The 23695-nt window shown below is 37.0% G+C and overlaps 2 protein-coding genes across 3 annotated transcripts in view; one reads left to right on the top strand and one right to left on the bottom strand.

Moving 5' to 3' along the window:
* SIM1 (SIM bHLH transcription factor 1) overlaps window positions 1-23695 on the bottom strand; it is a 79744-nt gene that overhangs the window by 5175 nt on the left and 50874 nt on the right. The gene's annotated exons all lie outside the window — the stretch shown is intronic.
* LOC104650627 (N-acetyllactosaminide beta-1,3-N-acetylglucosaminyltransferase 4-like) lies at window positions 169-21801 on the top strand. Its single transcript, XM_074397052.1, has 2 exons — window positions 169-283; window positions 20740-21801. The coding sequence occupies exons 1-2, from the start codon at window positions 169-171 to the stop codon at window positions 21657-21659; spliced, it is 1035 nt and encodes a 344-aa protein (XP_074253153.1). The 3' UTR covers window positions 21660-21801.

Raw genomic sequence — 23695 nt, 5'->3', positions numbered from 1 at the left:
TTCATTATGATGCTTCCAAAGAAAATCCTTGTGGCTGCTGAAAGCAGGAGATAAACAATAATGGCAAACACTGACTGAAGTCCTAGACACTGAATGAAGTGCTTCATGTAAACTATCCACGTAGCTCTTAAAGTAAACCCTTACTGGTGCTGTCAGTATCCCCAGTTCATGGTTCAGGCAGAGAAAGTGATTTGCCCAAAGCCAGTGTTAGCAGGTGACAGAACCAAGATTCAAACCCAGGTTCTTCATCTACCCTACCAGTATTGCCAAAGAGAGATTCCAGGTAAGCTCCATATTTTATTTCTATTTGTTACATTTTTTTTCTTTTGTTTATTTATTTATTTATTTTTGACAGGGTCTGGCTCTGTCCCCCAGGCTGGAGTCAGTGGCATGATCCCAGCTCACTGCAGTCTCTACCTACTGGGCTCAAGCAATCCTCCCATCTCAGCCTCCTGAGTAGGTGGGATCAAAGATGCACAACCACACACAACTAATTTTTAAATTTTTTTGTAGAGAACAGGGTCTCACCTTGCTACCCAGGCTGGTCTTGAACTCTGGAGCTCAAGCAATTCTCCCACCTCAGCCTCCCAAAGTGCTGAGATTACAGGTATGAGCCACAACCCCAGCTTACATTTTTTCTTAATTAAAACAGACAAACAAAAACCTAAGGCTTAAGGCACCAATGTCCTGAAACTTAATCTTCTTACTTGACTGTTAACTCTCTGAAGGCCATGCTGGACAGATGGCAGAATAATTAATAAGTGCTTACCCAGTTCAATTGCCATGTAACTCTTCTTTCTTTCTTTCTTTCTTTCCTTCTTTCTTTCTTTTTTTTTTTTTTTTTTTTTTTTGAGACAGAGCTTTGCTGCTGTTGTCCAGGCTGGAGTGCAATGGCATAATCTCAGCTTATTGCAACCTCCACCTCAGGGGTTCAAGCAATTCTCCTGCCTCAGCCTCCCAAGTGGCTGGGATTACAGGCATGTGCCACCACACCTGGCTAATTTTGTGGGTTTTTTGTTTGTTTGTTTGTTTTAGTAGAGGTAGGGTTTCTCCATATTGGTCAGGCTGGTCTCGAACTCCCAGCCTCAGGTGATCTGCCCACCTCGACCTCCCAAAGTGCTGGGATTACAGGCGTGAGCCACCGCATCCGGCTATGCCATGTAACTCTTAAGAAGTCTTGTCCTATATGAGAGTTGGGCCTGTTCACTATTATGTGCCTCTTGCTTTCGAAGGTGAAACTTGATATATGCATAGGGGTCACCAGAAAACAACAAGCCAGAGGCATTGCTGTACCTTGCTAGAATTAAATAGCTTATCTACTACCAGACTATTTGGTCAGATTTTGAAAGAAAACATAAAGCACTTGATAGATCTCCCTAGGAAGTATGCTCAGTTTGAAGGCCCTCACAAGCCACTAAAATCCGGAATCTAATAATAATTTTTACCAGTTTTTTGTTGCCTAATGCCAAACAACTCTAGGTACTGAAAAGAGATTGCCTACTATAATAATGATGGATGCCATTTACAGAGAGCTTACTATGTGTCTGGCAATATGCTAATCATTCCATATACATTTTGCCATTTAATTCTCACAACCACCTGAACGTAATACAGCTCCATTTTATAGATGAAAAAAGGACATTACTACAAGTTTTAATAAGATGCCAAAGCCACCTCACACCTCACCTCACTAGGCACTATCTAGTCTCAAAGCCTGCGCTCAAAACCAATATTTTACATTTCAGATAAAACACTGTTAAGGAAGAAAGGAGAGAAGAAAAGATCCAATATTAGGGAGATTTGCAAAGAAGGGGCAGAAACTGTTTCACAGTCTCAGGAACCAAAATACAAGTCCATTTTAGACTTTCCTTTCTTAGCCCAGAACAAACAGGGGTGGGCGTGTGTGGTGTTGTGGAGAAAGAAGGAAAATTTCTAGGTTCCACTGTTGTTAACTTTGTTGCATGCTAGTTGAGAAAGTTTCACCCATGATGAGAACTTCACAGACAAAACAAACTTTCTCCTTCCCAATAGTCCAACCCTGAGCCAGAAGAAGAATCCTCGCTCTTCCCATTTCAGTACAAAGAGGCAACTAGCCAAAGGCTCTTGGAGATAAAGAGATGAACTACACAGGTTCCTCTGGGGAACCTTCAAAGTATGCCAGTATAGCATGCTCAGAACAGAATCCTGTGCAAATTCCAGGTTGAGATACTTCCTTTGCCATTTCTGATTGGTACTTTAATTATTTTCTGCATGCACATATGGACTATCTGCATATTCCATCAAGAAAAAAAATAGAAAATTCACCTTCTCTCTCTGCAGGGTTATAGTGTAGGAGAATTCAAGACATCCTGGGGCTCAGTTCCTATACCATGCCTTCCACATGCCATCAGCCTCTTCTCCCAGTGAACACCAGACTCTCTTTTCACAAGATACCACCTCCACTTTCCACAAAGCAAGGCTGGCGCTTCCAAGTGCTAGACATGTGCTTCTTGAGAGTGCCATCCATGTGCTTGCCTCAGAGAAACTCAGACCATTAGTGTTATTCCAAGTGAGGAGTTGCCTAGACTCTGCTTGTTTTTATAAAGGTATAAACCAGGTCTATTTCTGAAGCACTCCAGTCAAGACTTTTGAGCCCTGTTGAGAGGGGGAAAGCTTTTCCTGAGTGTGTTTGGGAAAGTGCTATTGGCGCAGCAGAGAAGAACATTCTGTCCTTCAATCACAATGAAAATTCAACGAGAGACAACCTGGGCGTACAGGAGGTATACATTTCAAGAGCACCCAAAGAAGAATTTGAAGGATAAGCCTCTTGACAATAGGCAGGAAACTACAGCAACAGCAAGTGAATTGCCCTGAGATATTCAAGCAGACGGAAGTTGGGTGGTACCAGGACCTCACATTGCTTAGGAGATACAGAGGAAAAGCTTTGCAGTAAACCTTTGTTTTCAAGACCTCTAAATTTGTACCAGTGGGCACCATCAAACCTCTGAGCCAAATTCATCCCTTTAAAATGAACTGTACTTGATGTAAACTCTGTTGAGGACACTACAACCACATTACTTAATCCAAAATATTTCAGGTGTTTATTAAATATTTGAGAAAAGAGAAGGCAGAAAGAGAGGAAGGCAGCCAGCCAATGTATGTGGCGTGTGCAGTGCAACGAATCAATGGCGCATAAAAATTCGATAGTGAGTTAGATTAAACTTTATCTAACTTGTCTTTCAGTTCTAATTCTCTGTACAATGTAATCCTTTTTAGTGTTGAAATATATGATTCCTGTGCCTTTCTCTACATCTCAGTTATTGTGAGAAAATAATTATTGAGAACTATAATTCAAGTCCACAAATTTTTATTGTCATCATTATAAAAACAAAGCTATTGTGTAAATTATAATTTTACTACAATGCCAATTTTCCCTCCAAGTATCCCATTATGGCACAATTTTATTAGGAATTGCATGATGCCTTTTGGTCAATAAATTAATACATTGTACAGGCTCCTGAGTTTAAAGGATAATGGCAGCCACTGTAATCTGGATCTGTCCACACATTCTGCCCTCAAAACATCTAAAGTCATGAAGAAACACAAATTAAGTCACACATGACCCATATTATCAGCATTACTTGGAAGCAGAAAATGTGACAAACTTCAAATATGCTGAACTGATTTTTGACGATTCAGTGAAGGAAAGACAAACTTCTTAACAAAGGGCGCTGGCATAATTGGACATTCACAGGCAAAAACCAAATAAATCTCAACTTAAGTGTCACAGCTTATATAAAAAATAACTCAAAAGGTTCACAGACTTAAATGTAAACCATAAAATTATAAAGCTTTTAAAAAATAACATAAAAGAAAATCTTCAAGATCTAGGGCCAGGTAAGAAGTTTTTAGACTTGACAAGAAAAACACAATCCATAAAAGAAAAAAAAAAAGATAAATTGAACTAGAGCAAAATTAAAAACTTTTGCCTCAAAAAAGACCCTGTTAAGAGAATGAAAAGACAAACTACAAGCAGAGATAAAGCATTTACTAACTACATATATAACAAATGACTAGCCTCTAGAATATATATAGAACTCCCAAAACGCAACAACAAGAACAACAAAAAAGGGTGAAAGATATGAAGCGGCACTTCACTGGGTGGGATATACAGATGGCAAATAATCATATGAAAAGATATTCAACATCATTAGTGACTAGGAAGATGCAAATTAAAACCACAATGAAATATCACAATACACCTATCAGGCTGGCTAAAATGAAAAATAATGACAACACTCATTGCTAGCAAAGATGTAAGAAAACTGGATCACACATACAATGCTGTTGGGAATATAAAATGGTGTATCTATTCTAGAAAACAGTTTGGCAGCTTCTTAAAACCTAAATGTGCTATTACCATATGTAGTCCTGGACATTTATCCCAGAGGAATAAAAACTATATTCCTATAAAACTTGCACAGAAATATTTATAACAGCTACTTCCCTTCACTTCCAAGTCCTCCTTAATTGTTCCATTTTTTTTTTCAATATGGCAAAATACACATAACGTAAAATTTACTATCATCCATTTTTAAGTATATAGTTCAGTGGCACTAAGTACATTCATGGTGCCATGCAACCGTCAGCACCATTCATTTCCAGAACTCTTCATTTTACAAAACTGAACTCTGTACCCATTAAACAATAACTCCCCATTCCTTCTTCCCTCCAGTTTCTGAAAACCACCATTCTACTTGTCTCTATTACTTTAACTATTCTAGGTACCTCACAAAGCAAGTTCATAAAGTATTTGTCTTTTTGTGATTTGTTTATTTCACTTAGCATTATGTTTTCAAGGTTTTCCATGTTGAAACAGGTGTCAAGATTTCCATCTTTTTTAAAACTGGAGAGTATTCCATTGTATATACCACAATTTGTTTAGCCATTCACCCATTGATGACACTTGGGTTACCTCTATCTTTTGGCTATGAAGTTACTATGAACATGGGTGTACAAATATGTCTTTGGGACTTTGTTTTTAATCCTTTATTGTACATAACCAGAAATGGGATCACTACATCATATGATAATTCTATTTTGAATTATTTGAGGACCTGCCATTCTGTTTTTCATAGAAGCTACACCATTTTACATTTCCATCAATAGTACACAGGGTTCCAATTTGTCTACATCCTCACCAACACTTGTTTACGTGTGTGTGTGTAGTAGCCATCCTAATGTGTGTGAGATGGTATCTCTTTGCAGTTTTAATTTGCATTTTCCTAATGATTAGTGATGTTGAGCATCCTTCCACAGGGGTATTGGTCACTTGTAAATCTTTGGGAAAATGTCTATTAAAGTCCTTTTCCCATTTTTGAATTGAGTTGCTTTTGTTGTTGGTGGTGGTGTTGTTACTGAGTTGTTATAGCTTTATTTTTAATAACCAAAAACTGGAAACAACCCATATTTCCTTCAAAAGATGAATGTTTAAACAAAATATGATATATTCCTACCATGCACTATTACTTAACAATAGAAAAGAATGAACTATTGATACATGCACCAACATGGATGAATCTCTAGTGAATTATGCTGAGTGAAAAAAAGTCAATTCCAAAGGCAATACGATTCCATTTATACAACATTCTTGTGATGACAAAATTACAGTTATGAAGAACAGATTAGTGATTGCTAGGGGTTAATGACAAAAGCAGGAGCAGGAGAAAAGTAGATGTTGTCATAAAAGGGCAACACGAGGGATCCTTGTGGTAGTGAAATTGTTTTGTGTGTTGATAGTAACAATGCAATATCCTGGTTGTGATATTGTACTACAGCTTTGCAAGATGTTACCACTGAGGAAACCAGATAAACAATAAATAGGTACTTTCTGTGATAACTGCATTTTAATTTCAAAATATATCAAAATTAATAATTTGATTAAAAACAAAAATAGACAAATCAGGAAAACACATTAAATACAGTGTAATGCATACAGTAAATATTAAATAATATGACAGCATTGACTCAAACATATCAACCTCATCAGTTAATGTGGATTGGTTTAAATCATCAATTTTTAAAAAGGATTTTCTGATAATTTATAGAGCAAAACCCAATTCTATACTGATCATGTGATATGCCTGAAGCACAGTGTTTCAAAAGGCTAAAAATAAAGGGAAAGGCAAACATAAACCAGGCAAATGTCAATAATAAGAAACCAAGAGCTGGGATTGTAAAACCAAGCAAAGTAGAATTCAGGCTTTTAAAAAAGCATTAAATAAAACAAACAAAACAAAAGACATTTTATGTTGCTAAAAGCCAGAATTTACAATGAAGATGTAACCGTTATGAATATTTATGCATCAAATAACATTGCAATGCCATCTATATGAAGCAGGAACTATAGGAGATACAAAGGAGATATAGAAACATCCTGACACATAAAAGACTAACATACCCCGCAGTAACAGAGTAAAGTAAATTTTAAAAATAATAAAGACTACAGAAGACTTAAAAAAAAAAGAAAGAAAAAGAAAACCAATCAGTTAAATTGTATGGCTATATATCACTTCACATACTGATAATAAAGAAGGAAACTTCTTGATGTAGATGCCCAGTTATCAAAATTGAGCAAATATTAGGTCGTAAAGAAAACCTCAGTAAATTTCATGAAGTAGAAATATAAACAACACTCTCTGATCACAATGAATAAAACATGGAAATTAAAAGCAAAATTAAAAATAAAACTCTTCAACCTAAAAAAAAAAAAACTTTTAAATAAACCCTTGGGGAAAATAGGCAAACACAAACACAAATTACACAAATTAAATACAGAATTTTAGAGGTAAAAAATGATAAAAACTACATATCTAATCCTATGGGATACAGAGCTTTAGATAGCTCTACATAGGAATGACAGGGACATGTCAAAACAACACAGGAGCCAGCTTGAAGGAATTCCCTCTGGCCAAATACAGAAAAACTTAAGCAAAAGTAAATGACAATAATGAATAAATTGTAACCCACTAAATAAATCCATGGGTCCAAACTGATTAATAAACGGGGAAACATAGAGGAATATTCCTTACAGGAGAGTGCCAACTGATAAATATGGAGGGAGTAGTTGAGTTAGAAAATAAACATTTTGCAATCACCTCAGTAAAAATTTATCTGGGCACAGATGATCACGGATGATAAATCTAGGGTAAAAACTAATGAGAAATAGGCTACGTTTATGGACTTAAAAGTTTCCCCACCGATTTGCTTTTTAATTAGAAGGGGAAAAAACAGTTTTCAGTAGAGAAACCAAATGACACTTCGACCAGGTGATCAAAATTAACATTATCAACCAACTCAGAACAGATGGACATCATGTGCTCTGAATGTGACAGACACTCTAAAGACACAACTTCACTTATGAAGTGTTCCAGTGGATCATGTATAACCAGAATCCAACCACAAAGAAGTAGCACACAATCTCAAATTGAAGAACGTTCTGTAAAATAACTGGGCTATGTTTTTCAAAAACGCCGATAATATGAAAGAAAAACCAAGTCTAAGGAACTATTCAGATTAAAGGAGACGAAAGAGACATGAAAATTAGATACAATATAGACTCCTAGACTGAGTCCTGTGCTAGAGAGGAAATAACAAATGCTATTAAGAACATTACTGGAGACATCTTATATCTTACACTTGTAAGATTAGATAAAAACATATTATTAATATTAAATATTCTGATGTTGATAATTGTGCTGTGGTTATATAAGAGAATATTCTTGTCCTTCGGAAATACACATCAATGTATTAAGGTTTGGGTAGAGGCATGAGATATATAACCGACTCTATAATGGTTCAAAAAAATAAATAATAATGAGGAAAGAGGGAGCGGAAAGAGAAAAAATGATAAAGCAAATGTGGCAAAATGTTAAGTACTGGTGAGCCTAGTATACAAGAATATACTATTCTTGCAACTTTTCTTAAAGTATGTAATCATTTTTAAATAAATATTTGAAAATCAGAAAAATCCCTTACAGTAAACTTATGCCTTATTTCTATAGAATCATTTCAGACAAAGCCATTTCTTAACACAACATTTTTCTGAAGAAATGAAACCTTGTTTTAATAAAGCTCTTATTTCTTTAAATATATTTGTTTTTATTTCTGATAATTAATATTGTGCATAGGAAAATACAAAGTTATCAACTAGGGATTTCAGTACAAACCAACCTTGGATTCAGGCATGGGTGTATCCTGATCTACTGTCATTTGGTATGACTTGTACAAAAGATCACTTTTCTTGGGCCTTGGTTTTCCCATTTGTAGAATAGGAACAGACTACCTTATAATATTTCGGAGAGAATCATATAAACAATACATCTAACAGCACTAAAAAGTACAAATGGTACAGATATGTATGTGTCATATAAAGGTCCTTAATCACTTTCACTTAGGTAAACAGAAATGGTTACCATCTTGTAACAATTATTTTCTGCCATAGACCGTGTTGTCTAGAAAACCATGTCTTCAGTACCATCTTATAGGCAGATAAAAGATAAGATACATATGTTAAAGGATTTTTTAAAAAATCAATATTCCCAACTGCAGAAACAAATCAGGCCACTAGCCAGTCATCTAAACAGCAGGGCCTTTTCTTCTAAATACTCCAGTTTTCGAAGCTGGCATGTAGTTTGGTACCAACAGTTTTTAATCATTTACACTTTGATTATGAGCTTAAGGATGTGTTTTAAGAGTGGAGAGGAGGGAGAATCATGGTCAATTAAGTTTCATGCAAGCCTGTGGATGGTTCTCCCAGCCTTTTTTGGTATTGACACTATTTTCAAGTAAAACAGTCATGCTTTATGAGCTATACTGAGTATTTGCTCTTCTTCCTTTGGAATGGGCTGGCCACAGTGGCTCATGCCTGTAATCTCCCCACTTTGGGAGGCTGAGACAGGCAGATCGCGAGGTCAGGGGATCAAGACCATCCTGGCTAACACAGTGAAACCCCATGTCTACTAAAAATACAAAAAAATAGCCATGCATGGTGGCACATGCCTGTAGTCCCAGCTACTTGGGAGGCTGAGGCAGGAGAATTGCTTGTACTTGGGAGGCAGAGGTTGCAGTGAGCTGAGATAGTGCCACTGCACTCCAGCCTGGGTGACAGAGCAAGACTCTGTCTTAAAAAAAAAAAAAAAAAAAAAAAAAAAAAAAAAGGTAACAATGTTTTCTCCTATATTTAAAGCTAAGAAACTGAATGATTTCTTTATTCTCATTAGATTATACCAATCAATTAAGACAGTTCAGTGAAAATCTATCTTTAATTTTGCTGAAACCTCCTCTTTTTTAGAAAGTTTTTTGTTGTTCTGAATACTACGCACCTTAATTTACCCTAATTCCATATTAAAGTTTTAATTTTCAAAACAAGCATTCATTTTGCAAGTTAAAATATGAGTCAGATGACCGATGCCCTTGTTCTTATGAAACATGCAATCAAATGCCATCCACTAAAAGGGGGCTGAGGCTGGCAAGCAGAGAGCTCAGATGACTGCCAAAGCTAGATTTCAGATGACATCCTCAGTCCCCCAGCTCTCCTTTGGAATTCAGCTTATAACGAAATCATTCCTTCTAGAAGAGACTGACAGTTCATCAGGTTAAAGGCTGGAGCCAACCCTTAAGGCTTAATATGCACCCAATGGGATCTATCTACAAAAATCATTCTAACATTCAAATATTTGTTGAGTGCCTGCTGTGTGCAAGGAAGCACGCCAGGTGATAGAAAGAAATACAGCCCCACCTTCAAGGTGTTCACATTAAAAGGGATATAAATAATGCACAGAACATAACTTTAATACAATTTAGAAAAGGCAAAGACCTGAATAGAGAGAAAAACAATATAGTTTAGGAGTTTGAAGAAGGAAAACATCACTGTTTCCTTTGGTAGATAAGTTATTTAGGAAAAAGGAAACGAATTGTGACTTATTAAGAAGCAAATTAATATGTGATTTGCTTATGCTAACTAATATCCATAACAGCAATAGTTACCATTATAAAACACTTGCTATGCATTAGTCACTATGCAGATTCCACATTGTTTTAGTAAATGCTAACTACATCTTAAAAATATTATTAGTCTCTTTACAGACATAACAAATAAGGTTCAAAATAGTTTTTTGCCCAAAGTTGCATGATTATGAATTTTAAGAGGAGAGATGTAATTCCAGAACCCTTGCTTTTTACGCGGTCGATACTTAGATACACTATACTTAGGTAAGTATAGTGTTCTACCCTCTAAGCAGTAACAGATTCCAAGTCCCCAAGCATGTTTTTACAAAGGGGACTTTCTCCAACTCTACACCCCGTAAACCATCTCGACACACCCTTAGGTATGTCCTCTAATCACTGAAACGTTTCCTACCACAAGTACGCCCAAAGATACTCTTCTTTTGATTACGGTCATAAGATTCATGCCTGCTTCAACAGCATGTTCCAGACAGGTGCTCTGCATTCATCTGGATGTGGCAGCAACCACCCGGCCCAGGAAAAATGCCAGATGTTCTAACAATAGATGTCACAGTTATCTATTTTTATTCTGGCAGCTCATTGAGGTTTTTATCATTTATAGCTGTAAAATATATAAAGAGACCCTCTTCTGGTAAAGTCCTGTTTTTCATAAAAAACTTTCACTCTATCAGGCATGAGCAGCTTTCCTCTTGATTTGTGTCTGAACCATGAGAAAAAAAATCACAGATGCAGACTGCATTGCACTAAGAACATATGCATGCTTTTAAATCACTTTTATCTTTTTTTTTTTTTACTAATGTAACGCTGAAACATAAAATATGTTCTTTTTTTCATTCACTGTTATGGGAAGAACAGATGGTGAAAGGGTTAGATTAAAGTAATACAGCATGTCCATTAAAATAACCCCCACTTCTCGGGATGCTTCCCTCAAACAGGAGTCCTGTTTACTATAAAGAATGGCTTTGGCTTACACACACTGGAAATTGCTGGGAGTTTTCTCAAAAACAAACATAGGAGTAAGAGATAAACTAATGTCAGAATTAAATGTATTTTTAAATGACAATAAAGCAACATATTTTGCTAATCTGAGAGGCTGATGGAAACCATGTGCCTGTGATAATGTAACTAAACAAGGGTCAAAAAATAAAGTTTATTTCTAACTTGAAAAATTTTAGTACCTAGAAAACATAACTAAATAAAACTGCAGAGAATATTAAGTAGAAATTATTTTCTACATTCCTGAACTTCTACAAATAATAAAAATTTTTGCTGCCATTTCATTTCTAATTTATTACCTTATTAATAATGAGCAAGAATCAATCTATATATTATATATTAATAAAAGCTAAGTATAATATGATTTTTAGACAAGTGTCATATATATTTATCATTGGAAAAGAACCTTCCTGAGATATGTTTATGAAATTAAATTCAATTACATATAGTTTCTAAAGAATTAAGCTTTAAAAAACTACAAGAAAAGTTGGAGAATATATTCTAAAAGAAAAATTGTATCAATCTCAGGTCACATTCCAGAGTTGAGAATAATTTTGCTAGAGGAACTGATCAGTAAATATACCCATTTATACTAGAAATAATTAGAAGGTAAATGATGAACCAAAATTCAATTATTAGAAATTTTAAATATTTTGGCCATTTCTTGCTTCATTTTAAAGAATGGTATGAATCACCTTCCCAAAATCAATTTTAAAGTATTTATTCACAAGATTTTCCCTCATTATTTTATACTTTGATTCATTTATAGTTCAATCTATTATTTATTGTGATTTTTTTTACCTTTTATCCACATTTTTAGTTGTATTTAGCTCAGAAAAATATTCTGGTAAAAAATCTTTTATACCTATAAATTATCTGATACATTTCATAAAGTAGAAACATGGGAAGTTTTTAAAATATGCCTCAAATGTGGTTTGAAATGTCATAGGCCTTCTCTTAATCCACTCCACCCACTAAAAAAGTTACAAAAATGTTCCTGGGATTTGGTTCACTCATTTTTCTCACAGAAAAGTAACCATAGTCGACATCTCATTAGCTGTCAGGGTGATGTGCAGCTGGAAGGGAATCAGCACGCGGGACCCAGGGCTGAGTTTCCTTCAGTGTAACTCTATAAGGAATCTCCTGTAGGATTCCATATGGAAAGAATTGTTCCCAAACCATGAAATTTACAATCCATTTCTTTTGTTGATCCAAAGGTGAAGTCTTAAAGACTTTCAAGTATTCTCATTGCACTGAAGATTTTAAACAGGTAATAACTAATTAAAATAAGTATTTAATTAAGTTCTTTTCTGTCATGACATCCACAGCTGTGAATGATTTTAAGTATACTATACTATCACCACTTGCATAGATAGTATAGAAATAGTTCTAGCCCACTGGGTAAAAACTGGGATTTCTAGAACCAGTAGCACTAATTTTAGTGGCAGTCATCTTCCATGATGGGTTTCAGGCATGAGCCAGAATCACTTTGATCCTTTCACTGATGCATTAACTCTCTGATTTTTCACATATAAGCGGCAGATTAAATGGGTTTGAATTAGATGGGTACAGGTGGTGCCACCTGCTCCAACCCCTTGTTGCAGCTTTATTTGGTCTTCCACTGCTTTATTCTGTGTTTGAACAAAGGATGGACTGCCCAAGCTGCTCTTGACAGTGATCTAGAACTAGGCCAACAGATTGGCAGGCATATTACCTACCTTCTGCAAGCTGAAAGAGGAGGTCTATCGGATTTGTAATTTTGTAAAAAGAAATTGAAACTTAAAGGTCCTCCACCAAGTTAAGCAACTGTGCATCTTCTAAGTCAAGTACAGTAAAAATGAGGAAAACTAAAATAATATAAACTATATTAAACAATGTACATCAGAACCTTTTCCCCAAGTTTCACTGCAGTATAATTGACAAATAAAATTGTATACATTTATGATATACAGCACCATAAATTTAATATATGTATACATTATGAAATGAATACCACAAACAAGTTTGTTAACACATTTGTCACCTCACAGCGTTACCTTTCATGTGTGTGTGGTGTCAGAACTTAAGATTATTCTTAGCGACTTTCAGGTGTGCAATACAATATTATTAACTATAGTTACCATGCTCTACATTAGATTCCCATAACTCATCCATCTTATAACTGAAAGTTTGTACCCTTTTGATCAACATCTCCACACTTCCTTCACCCTCTGGGTCCCAACCACTATCATTCTGTTTCTATGAGTTTAATTTTCTTAGATTCAAATATAAGTGAAATCATGCAGTATTCATCTTTCTCCATGTGTTTCATTTCACTTAGCATGATTATCCATTTTGTTGCAAATGACAGAATTTCCTTCTTTTGTGACTAATATTTCATTGTTAATAGATACATTTTTAATCCATTCATTCATCAATGGACATTTAGGTTGTTTCCATGTCTTCATTTTGAATAATGCTGCAACGAACGTGGGACTGCAGACATCTCCTCAACATACTGATATTTTCCCTTCAGGTACATAAGAAGTGAGATTGCTGAATCATATCAGAGGTCAATTTTTAATTTTGTGAAGAACTTTAATACCATTTTCCAAAATGGCTGTTCCAATTTACATTCCACTAACAGTGCCAGGGGTTCCCTTTTCTATACATCTTTGTTAACACTTATCTCTTGCGTTTTTTAATAACAACCATCTTAACAGATATGAGGCGATATCTCATTGTGGCTTTGATTTGCATTTCTCTGATGATTAGTGATGTTGAGCACCTTTTCATGTATGTGTTGACCATTTGTATGCCTTCTTCGGGAAAAGGTCTATTGAGGTTTTTTGCTCATTTTTAATAGAATAATTTCTTCTTTTCTTTATTTTTTCTGTCTTTCTCTTTTGTTTCTTTTGCTATTGAGTTATACAAGTTTCCTATATGTTTGGGATATTAACTCTATCAGATACATAATTTGCAAATATTTTCTCTCACTCCAAAGGCTGCATTTTCATTATATTGTTTCCTTTGCTATGCAGAAGCTTCTTAGTTAGATGCACTCCCATTGATTTATTTTTGCTTTTGTTGCCAGTGCTTTTGGTGTCATATTTGAAAAATCATTGTCAAGACCTACATTATGGAGTTTTTCCCTGTTTTATTTTTTCTAGAAACTTCCAGGTCTTACATTTAGGTTTTTAATCCATTCAAGTTACTTTTGTGAGTTGTCTAAGATAAGGGCCCAATTTCATTCCTTTGTATGTACAATGATTTTTTCATTCTTTTGTATGTACAATGGTTTTCCCAGTACAATGTATTGAAAAACTATCCTTTCCCCATTTTGTGTTCTTGGCACCTTTGTCAAATATTAGTAGATCATATATATGAGTTTATTACTGGGCTCTCTATTCTGTTCCACTGGGGTATGTGTCTGTTTTAATGCTCATACTATTATTGTATTGATTATTATAGCTTTGCATAATAATATTGTTTGGAGTTTGGAAGTGTAATACATTAATCATTGTTCTTCTTTCTCAAGATTTCTTTGGATATTTGGGGTCTTTTTTGGTTCCGTATAAACATGATAATTTTTTTCTATTTCCCTCTTCTTGTTCCTGGTCTTAGAAGGTAAGCTTTCCGTTTTCACCATTGAGTATAACGTTAGCTGTGGGCCTGCCCTTTTGTGTTACGTTCAGTCTATACTAATTTGTTGAGAGTCTTTAATCATAAAAGGATGTTTAATTTTATCCTATGCTTTTTCTGCATCTATTGAGATGATCATATGATTTTATCCTTCATTTAGTTAATGTGGTATATAATATTTATCGATTTGTGTATGGAACCAAACTTGCATCCCAAGGATAAATCCCACTTGATCATGGTGTATGAACCTTTTAATGTGTTGTTCAATTTCGTTTGCTAGTAATTTGTTGAGAATTTGGGTGTCTGTGTTCACCAGGGATACTGACATGTCGTTTTCTTTTCTTGTGGTGTCCTTTTATGGCTTTAGGTATCAGCGTAATGTTGGCCTTGTAAAATGAGTTTGGAAATGTTCCTTCTTCGATTTTTTGGAAGAGTTTGAGAAAGATTGGCACTAATTCTCTAAGTGTTTGGGAGAATTCACCTGTGAGGTCATCTGATTTTAGACTTTTCTGTTAAGAGGGTTTTGATGATTGATTCAATCTTCTTACACAGTATTGATGTGTTCAGATATTCTGTGTCTTAATGATTCAGTCTTGGTAGGCTGTATGTTCTAGAAATTCATCCAGAAGCATAAGTTATCTGATTTATTAGCATATAATTGTTCATAGGGGTCTTTTATATTTCTGTAGTATCAGCCATAATATTTCCTCTTCCATTTATAATTTTATTTGTGTCCACTTTCATTTTTTTGACTAATCTAGTAAAGATTTGTCAATTATGTTGATGTTCTCAAAAAAAAAACACTCTTCTTTTTGTTAATCTTTTCTATTGTTTTTCATTTTCTATTTCATTTATTTCTGTTCCAATCTTGATTAATTCCTTCCTTTTTCTAAACCTGGGTCTAGTTTGTTCTTTACCTTATAGTTCCTTTGGTATAAAATTGGGTTATATGAGATTTTTATTTTTTTCTTAATGTATTTATAACACTTTCCTCTTAAAACTGCTTTTGCTGCATCCCAGACATTTTTATATATTGTGTTCCCATTTTCATCCATCTCAAGATATTTTTAATTTCCTTTTTTATTTATTCTCTGACTCATTGGTTGTTCAGGAGTTTATTAATTTCCATGAAACTGTGAATTTTTTAATTTTCCTCCTGTTACTGATTTTTTGTTTCATACCACTGCAGTAAGAAAAGATACTTGACATAAGTCCAACCTTCTTGAATTTATTAAGACTTGATTTGCAGCCTAATATATGACCTATCCTGGAGAATGCTCTGCATGAGCCTGAGAAAATGTATATTCTGCATCAGATCCTTGACCTTACAGGAAAACAAAGAAATTCAATGCAATATAATATGCTAAAGGAGTTTTCTAAAAATCTGTGAAAGAAGGAAGAATTAAATCTATGTTTCTCAGCTAAAGATACCCAAATTCAACTCATTAACTCTAGAAGGGTCAAATCCCACCATAAACTGTCAAATGAAGCATTGTTCTCTTTAAATTTACTGTTTAGTTTTAATAACATTTTATTCTATAGATTTTGTTAAAATAAATTTCCCTAGATACATTTTGATAGTAGATTCAGCCATTCTCCCCTTCTCTTCAGCTGGGGAGCAGAATCACAAATTCCAGCATCACTTTCATTAAGCCAGGAGCAGAAGTTTCGCATTTGATTTAGCACAGTGGCTCCCCTCTGCTGCCTGATTTCTTTTTTGTTACTAACTCTTCCCCTGATCCAAACCATGCTACACTATGGAATAGTGACATGTTGAACATAAATTATGACTTATGCCCAGGAATCTGTTGGGATGAGAGGTGGAGCTGCAGCTGTGCTTTGATGGGTGGATAGGATTTGAGAAGCAAGTTATTCTCAGGCAGAGTAAACAAACTCTAGCTAGAGTGGAGTGCTGACATGGGAGTGGAGTTGGCAGGTGGGCTAGAGTGGGTAGAGTGAGGCAGGCAATGGGCCAGACTGTCAAGATTGGATGTCATACTATAATGAATGAGGTACCCCAGTAGGTATTTAAGAGAAGGTAAGGCATAATGAAAATGATATTTCAGGAATCTTAACTCTGGCAGAAATAATCAGAGACCAAAAGAACAATAAAGAGGCAGATGAGGTTGTCTGAATGTAATGTCCTGTTCCAGAAAGCCTGAAACCAGATAAAGACAGTGAGGAGGAGCCCAGAGTCAAGAAAAAATTGTGAAGGAATGTGACCCTCACAAGGCCTTTTGTGTTCAAAAGATCAAAAACCAAGCCAAACAAACATAATTTCCTTTATCTCATTACATAACACATGCGTTTAGCTTATGTTTACATTTTAAACCTTTCCCTTTATTATGGAGAAAATCTATCTTTCATAAGCATAACACTATTAAAGATGTAGCATAAAAATGTATATAAATTATTATTAGAGGAAGAAGAATGTAATCTAGAAAGAGTCTAATTATCATGAGAACAGAGCCCTAGAACTAGGGCTGAGCCATAAACAAACATGGGTAACTGAAATGGAAGATAGGGTCAAATGGCATTTCCTGCATAGCCCCTCAATTGCCAATGCAAGTATTTTATTATCAAAATACACACAAAAAGCAAATATCAGCTGTCACGTATTTCCATTTTATACTGGAGACAACAATGGGGACAAGAAGACTAGAAAGCCCAGATCAGGACTGGAAATGGATGGTTTTCTGTCCCTGGAGTATGAGACACAGAGTGCTTGTTCAAAGTTTTACTGTCAAAAGAACCCTTAGATTCCACCACATCTAATTCCTCCTCAGCACTTAGGTATTTGATTTGTATTAGAGGATGCGTCATTTGTCAGACCATCCCTAGGTTGTTTTGTCTTTTCACAGAGGTTATAAATTTCTTAGTAGCAGTATGTTCCCCTCCTCTTGGGGTTTTTATATCTCCACAGACAATTAACAAAGTGTCTCCACACTCTTTAAATTTATGTATTTATTCATTCATTCATTCCATTAGCATTTAGTGAGTAAATATGTGGAAATGGAAAGGGAGTGGGGTGGATATGAAAAAGTCATGTCATTACTTTCAAAGAGATTATAGTCCAAGAGAGGAGATATGACGTGTCTAGAAGGCAGTAGAAGGCAGATTATTCTAAATAGGGGTCCAAAGGAGAATTTTAACTCAGCAATACTTTATGGAAGAGATGGCACTCAATCTGGACCTTAAGCCAAATTTTGAAAAAAGTGGCAATGTATGCAGAAATAAACATAAGCACAAGCATGAGGGCAGAAAAAGACAAGACATTCAGCAAACAGTGAGTAGACCAGTCTACCTAGATCACAAAGTTCAGGTAGGGAACCAATAAGAGAGAATGCTGTGAAGGTTATCTAGGGCCCAATTATAAATGACCTTGAGGAACAGCTAGGGCTGTGACTAGTCTCCAAGCACTAATGTGATCAGTGGTCTCCTAAGGTCAATCTGGGAGACATGGCAGACTGAGAATGAAAATTTTCCAAAATAGGGATAAAATTAAGATGCTGTTACAATTATCCAGGCTGAGGGAGCTCCCAGGACACAGGCAACTGGGGGAAGAAGAGCAAATGAGTGAAAGCATAGAAAAATCACAGCTTGGGCTGGGCATGGTGGCTCATGCCTATAATCCCAACACTTTGGGAGGCCGAGGTAGGAGGATTATCTGAGGTCAGGAGTTCAAGACCAGCTTGGCCAATATGGTAAAACCCTGTCTCTACTAAAAATACAGAAATTAGCTAGCTGTGGTGGCAGGTGCCTGTAATCCCAGATATTAGGGAGGCTGAGGCAGGAGAATTGCTTGAACTTGGAAGGTGGAGGTTGCAGTGAGCTGAGATCATGCTACTGCACTTCAGCCTGGGCAACAGAGCAATATTCTTGTCAGAAAGAAAAGAAGAGAAAAGAAAAGAAAAGAAGGAAGAAAGGAAGAAAGAAAAAGAAAAAGAGAGAAAGGAAGGAAGGAAGGAAAGAAAGAATGAATGAAAGAAAGAAAGGGCCGGGCGCGGTGGCTCAAGCCTGTAATCCCAGCACTTTGGGAGGCCGAGGTGGGTGGATCACGAGGTCAGGAGATCGAGACCACCCTGGTCAACATGGTGAAACCCCGTCTCTATTAAAAATACAAAAAATTAGCTGGGCATGGTGGCACGTGCCTGTAATCCCAGCTACTCAGGAGGCTGAGGCAGGAGAATTGCCTGAACCCAGGAGGCGGAGGTTGCGGTGAGCCGAGAACGCGCCATTGCACTCCAGCCTGGGTGACAAGAGCGAAACTCCGCCTCAAAAAAAAAAAAAAAGAAAAAAAAAGAAAAAAAGAAAGAAAGAAAGGAAAGAAGGAAGGAAGGGTGAAAGGAAGAGAGAGAGAAAGAGAGGAAAAGAGAGAAAGAAAGGAAGGAAAAAAGGAAGGAAGGGGGAAGGAAGGAAGGAAGGAAGAGAGAAAGGAAGAGAGAGAGAAAAAGAAAGGAAGGGAGGAAGAAAGGAAGGAAGAAAGAAGGAAAGAAATGAGGAAAGGAAGGAAGGAAGGGAGAAATGAAGAGAGAAAGAAAGAAAGAAGGAAACAAAGGAGGACAGGAAGAAAGGAAGAAAAGAAAGAAGGAAGGAAAAATAGGAAGGAAGGAAAGAAAGAAAGGGAGAAAGGAAGAGAAAAAGAAAGAAAGGTAGGAAGGAAGGAAAGAAAGAAAGAAAGAAAGTTACAGCTGGGTGTTGAGAGTGAGCATTAGTCAGGTCCTTAAAGGGGCATCCAGACTACACCAGGAGTTTATTAACTGTCATCTTGCAGCCCCTCCACAAATCTTGTAAATGGATAAACCCAATCTTGCTAATAACTTCCCATAACATGTGAGCTCTCTAAGCCTAGGGGCTATTGGTTCTCTCACTATCTGCTCCCAACTTCTTCCTCCAGATCATTGCTGGAAGGGCAGGTCAGCTCCCAACACATACCACCACCACAGTTACCACACTGACACCACCACGTTCCTTTATCTCATTATATACTACATGTGTTTAAATGATGTTTACATTTTGATCTCCCCCATTGAATCTGTAAGCTCTCTGAGGTGAGGACAGTATGCTCAGGACTTAACACGTCCCATCACTCTCTTGCTTCTTTCTCCATCTACCCCATGACCTTGGTGGCATCGTCCATCCATTGACCCATGCACTCACTCAATATCTACCAAGGACTTCTAGGTGGCCAAGGCAATCTGGTTACAAAGAGCAGCATCTCTTGTCCTCATGAACCTTACCTTTACTGCCCCCAAATTTCTTTCTTTTACCATGTCATTGTTGCTAGGTCTAATTTCACCTTCCTCATTTATGCCACTTTTTCTCATTTTTTCTTCTCATTGGTCTTTTCTTATTCAATAACTTCTGCTGCCTTATCAAGAAAACTAATGTGACTAAATCTGGCCATCGTTTACTTAATTTTTGTGAGATTTGTCATTAAATTCTCACTATTGGGAATGCATTCAAAATGCCATGTATCAGTGAGTACTATAATGTTAGGATAGTAAACATCAATAAAATATTAGACCTAAGATATACACCCAAAACGAATGTAAAGGTATACAATTCTGTATCTGATTCCATGTACCTACTTTATCTACCATAAATATCTATTTTATACTGTTGTGCTCCAAAGCAAGGTGAAGGCCAAAGAAGTTCTCTGTACAGGTATTGATCGACTTACGACCTATGCAACTTACAGCCATTCGACTTTACGACCACAATCGCTAGCCACGACTGCTCCACGTCTGGCAGCGCAAATGTTGCCCAGGGGGGCGTACGACAGTGCAGGCCAGCTTCTGGCAGCACTACCATCTCCGCGTGCACCATTTCAACTGTAAATATAGCCTACTCAACTAACGACCAAATCGTGTTACGGCCGTTCCGCCGTCCCGACCGCGGTGGTAAGTCGAGCACTAGCTGTAATGGCTTAGATAAACTGCATTGGAAACAACCACTTTTGCCTGTCCCTACTGTTGTTTCTCTTCCATCTCTTCACCCTTCTATACACTATGTCTTCTAAAATGTTCCCTTTCTCCGTGTTCCTTTACCATGCATATTTGCTCAGCAAGACTGTGTGTCCTTTATAGCAGACTTCACTAACTTATTTTAAATAAGGCACCCTGGTTCCTCCTGAGATCCATGTGCTGGGTAAGGATATTTCTATCCTTACCCAAAAAGAGCGAACTCATCGCCTCTTTTTGACCTATCGCCACTGCCGAAATTTCTCTATCTTGCTGGAGCCTTCAGGCTGTTCCAAGGACACCTTCTTGCTCCTGGCCATCAAGTCACAGCCTGGCCATGTGGAGCGGCGGGCAGCTATCCGCAGCACATGGGGCAGGGCTAGGGGCCAGCAGCTGAAGCTGGTATTCCTCCTCGGGGTGGCAGGACCCACTCCCCCAGCACAGCTACTGGCCTATGAGAGTAGAGAGTTTGACGACATCCTCCAGTGGGACTTCACTGAGGACTTCTTCAACCTGACACTCAAGGAGCTGCACCTGCAGCGCTGGGTGGCGGCTGCCTGCCCCCAGGCCCGCTTCATGCTAAAGGGAGATGATGATGTCTTTGTCCACGTCCCCAATGTGCTAGAGTTCCTGGATGGCTGGGACCCGGCCCAGGACCTCCTGGTGGGAGATGTCATCCGCAAAGCCCTGCCCAACAGGAACACTAAAGTCAAATACTTCATCCCACCCTCAATGTACAGAGCCAGCCACTACCCACCCTATGCCGGTGGGGGAGGATATGTCATGTCCAGAGCCACTGTGCAGCGCCTCCAGGCCGCCATGGAAGAGGCTGAACTCTTCCCCATCGATGATGTCTTTGTAGGTATGTGCCTGAAGAGGCTAGGGCTGAGCCCCACGCATCATGCTGGCTTCAAGACATTTGGAATCCGGCGGCCCCTGGACCCCTTAGACCCCTGCCTGTATAGGGGACTCCTGCCGGTGCACCGCTTGAGCCCCCTCGAAATGTGGACAATGTGGGCACTGGTGACAGATGAGGGGCTCAAATGTGCAGCTGCCCCCATACCCCAGCACTGAGGGGTGGGTTGGGCAACAGCCCGAGTGGACTCTTGATTTTCTATCATGATGAGAAATTGTTCCCTGCTGGTCTACAGGAAATGCCGACTTGAGTTTTTGTAACCCCCTCACCTTGTTAGCTCTAATTAAAAATACTGCAACCTGAAAAAAAAAAAAAAAAAAAAAAAAAGAAGAGTTTCTACCTTCACCAAAAGGATAGTGACAAATACATTTGGAGGTATAAGAAAGTTAATTAATGGAGAATAGTGTGACTATAATGTGATTTCATAAAGCAGTTATGAAGAAACGTGGTTTAGGTGAACAGGGATGGATGAACAGAAGCCAATAGTTCCTGGACACCACTGTCTGCCCCTTGCCTCAATCATATGCCAAGGGAATAAAAGGGCAGAAATTGTGCCCCTGAGACCCTATGACCAATGGCATCTTATAATTCCTTTCTAACAGCTTAGCTTTGCCTCCCCAACTAGACCCTAATCTCTTAAGAATTCACCTGCATTACTTTATTGCACATCATAGTATTTAACTAAATGCAAAAATTAGTAAAAACCAAACTACAGAGGCCTCACCCCACTGAGTAAAATGTTTTCTAAAATAATAATCTGAGATTCATTTAAGAAAACCATCTAAAAAGACTATAAAGGCCTACTCTAATAATATTCTAAAATTTCAGCAGGAGAGGAAGACTAACCTCAAATTTATACATGGCCAGAAAATACAAATAAATCTATCTAGTATAAGACTTTCTAGAAAGATAACCTGAATTTTTCTGATAAAATGCATTAAAATATTTTTGTTGTTAATGGTCAGGGATTAGATGTTTTGGTGTTTCATATAAAACACGAAATGAAGGAATATCTATACCAATAGAGATTAAAGTGCTATGTATAAAGGGATGACTATGCTTAAGAAATTATTGACCCTTCTTATCTCTGTGATTTAAAAAGTCAGTCTCTCATCATAGTAGTCACTGGTATATTTTTGAGGCCAGAGAAAACCTTTGCAAAAGAAGAGTTTCTACCTTCACCAAAAGGATGCCAGATTGCAGGCAATGAAAATTAAGAGGGTTCTGTGGTGTTATTTAAGGTAACAGATGTAGAATAAAATCTGCAAGTGTTACAGTGTATCTGTGGCAAGTGATTAAATACTTTCAGATTTCAGAAGCATACAGTCTTCTGTATGCACTATTATTACTGAATTATATAGTGTATTGGTTATTACTGACTAGGGAAAAGGCAAGAGGAGGGCAGAATGATACAATAAAACAGGATGGCACGCACTGTCTGTAATAAATGTAACTATAAACATGCCAGTGAGAAGTTTAAAAGGGAACTCTGGAATGAGGATGCAATTTATTCATGATTGACATGACTAAACTATGGCAAGGTAACATCCAACTGATGTTAATGTGGCTGTTACTAGTTTCATTAAAATAGACAGAAAATATTGTAGCAATTTCTAGTAGATAAAGTCTTTGAAATAAATTCTATAAACTCAGTATTTCTAATTCAACAGAACTATGAAAAATACATTGCTATTTTCATAAGCATAACAAACCTTATAACAATAAAATACAACTGTCATAATGGTAAGATTGCCACCATACAGCAGCACAGTAGCTATGGGCAGAATCTTTTGAAATTAACTATAATATTTCTTACAATTCTTCTAAAACAATTTTATTTTGACCTCTCCTGTCCCAGGAGTTACAAAGGTATCTGAGTCATTCATTAAGTGGCCATAATATAATTAAGTCTAAAATCATTCCTAAGGGCGTCTTATACTAGAAAGGGACCTAAAGTTTCATCTACTAATGCAGACAAACTGAATGGTGGTTGACAGTGCAGGAGAATCGTCACCTTCAGACAACACAGCCACTATAAGTTTCAGCTCCCTTTCTAGCCTCATGCATTTCAGGGAAATTGCTTCTCTTCTAACTACAAGCAGACAGAAAAAGCAGACAATAAAACACAGATAAGACAACTCTGGGGTAACTGCCAAACTTCACTCATACAATAAGCCTCAGCAAAACAGAGGGC

Source organism: Saimiri boliviensis, chromosome 4 (genome assembly GCF_048565385.1).
Source record: "Saimiri boliviensis isolate mSaiBol1 chromosome 4, mSaiBol1.pri, whole genome shotgun sequence".
Taxonomy (NCBI): Eukaryota; Metazoa; Chordata; class Mammalia; order Primates; family Cebidae; genus Saimiri; species Saimiri boliviensis.
Note: the sequence above shows the minus strand (reverse complement) of the source record. Positions and strands in the feature narration are given on the sequence as shown.

Coding starts and splice junctions, on each gene's coding strand:
- LOC104650627 (XM_074397052.1), top strand. CDS start 169: ATGGTTCAGGCAGAGAAAGTGATTTGCCCAAAGCCAGTGTTAGCAGGT. Junction 284..20,739: donor TTGCCAAAGAGAGATTCCAG/GTAAGCTCCATA, acceptor ATTTTAAATAAG/GCACCCTGGTTCCTCCTGAG.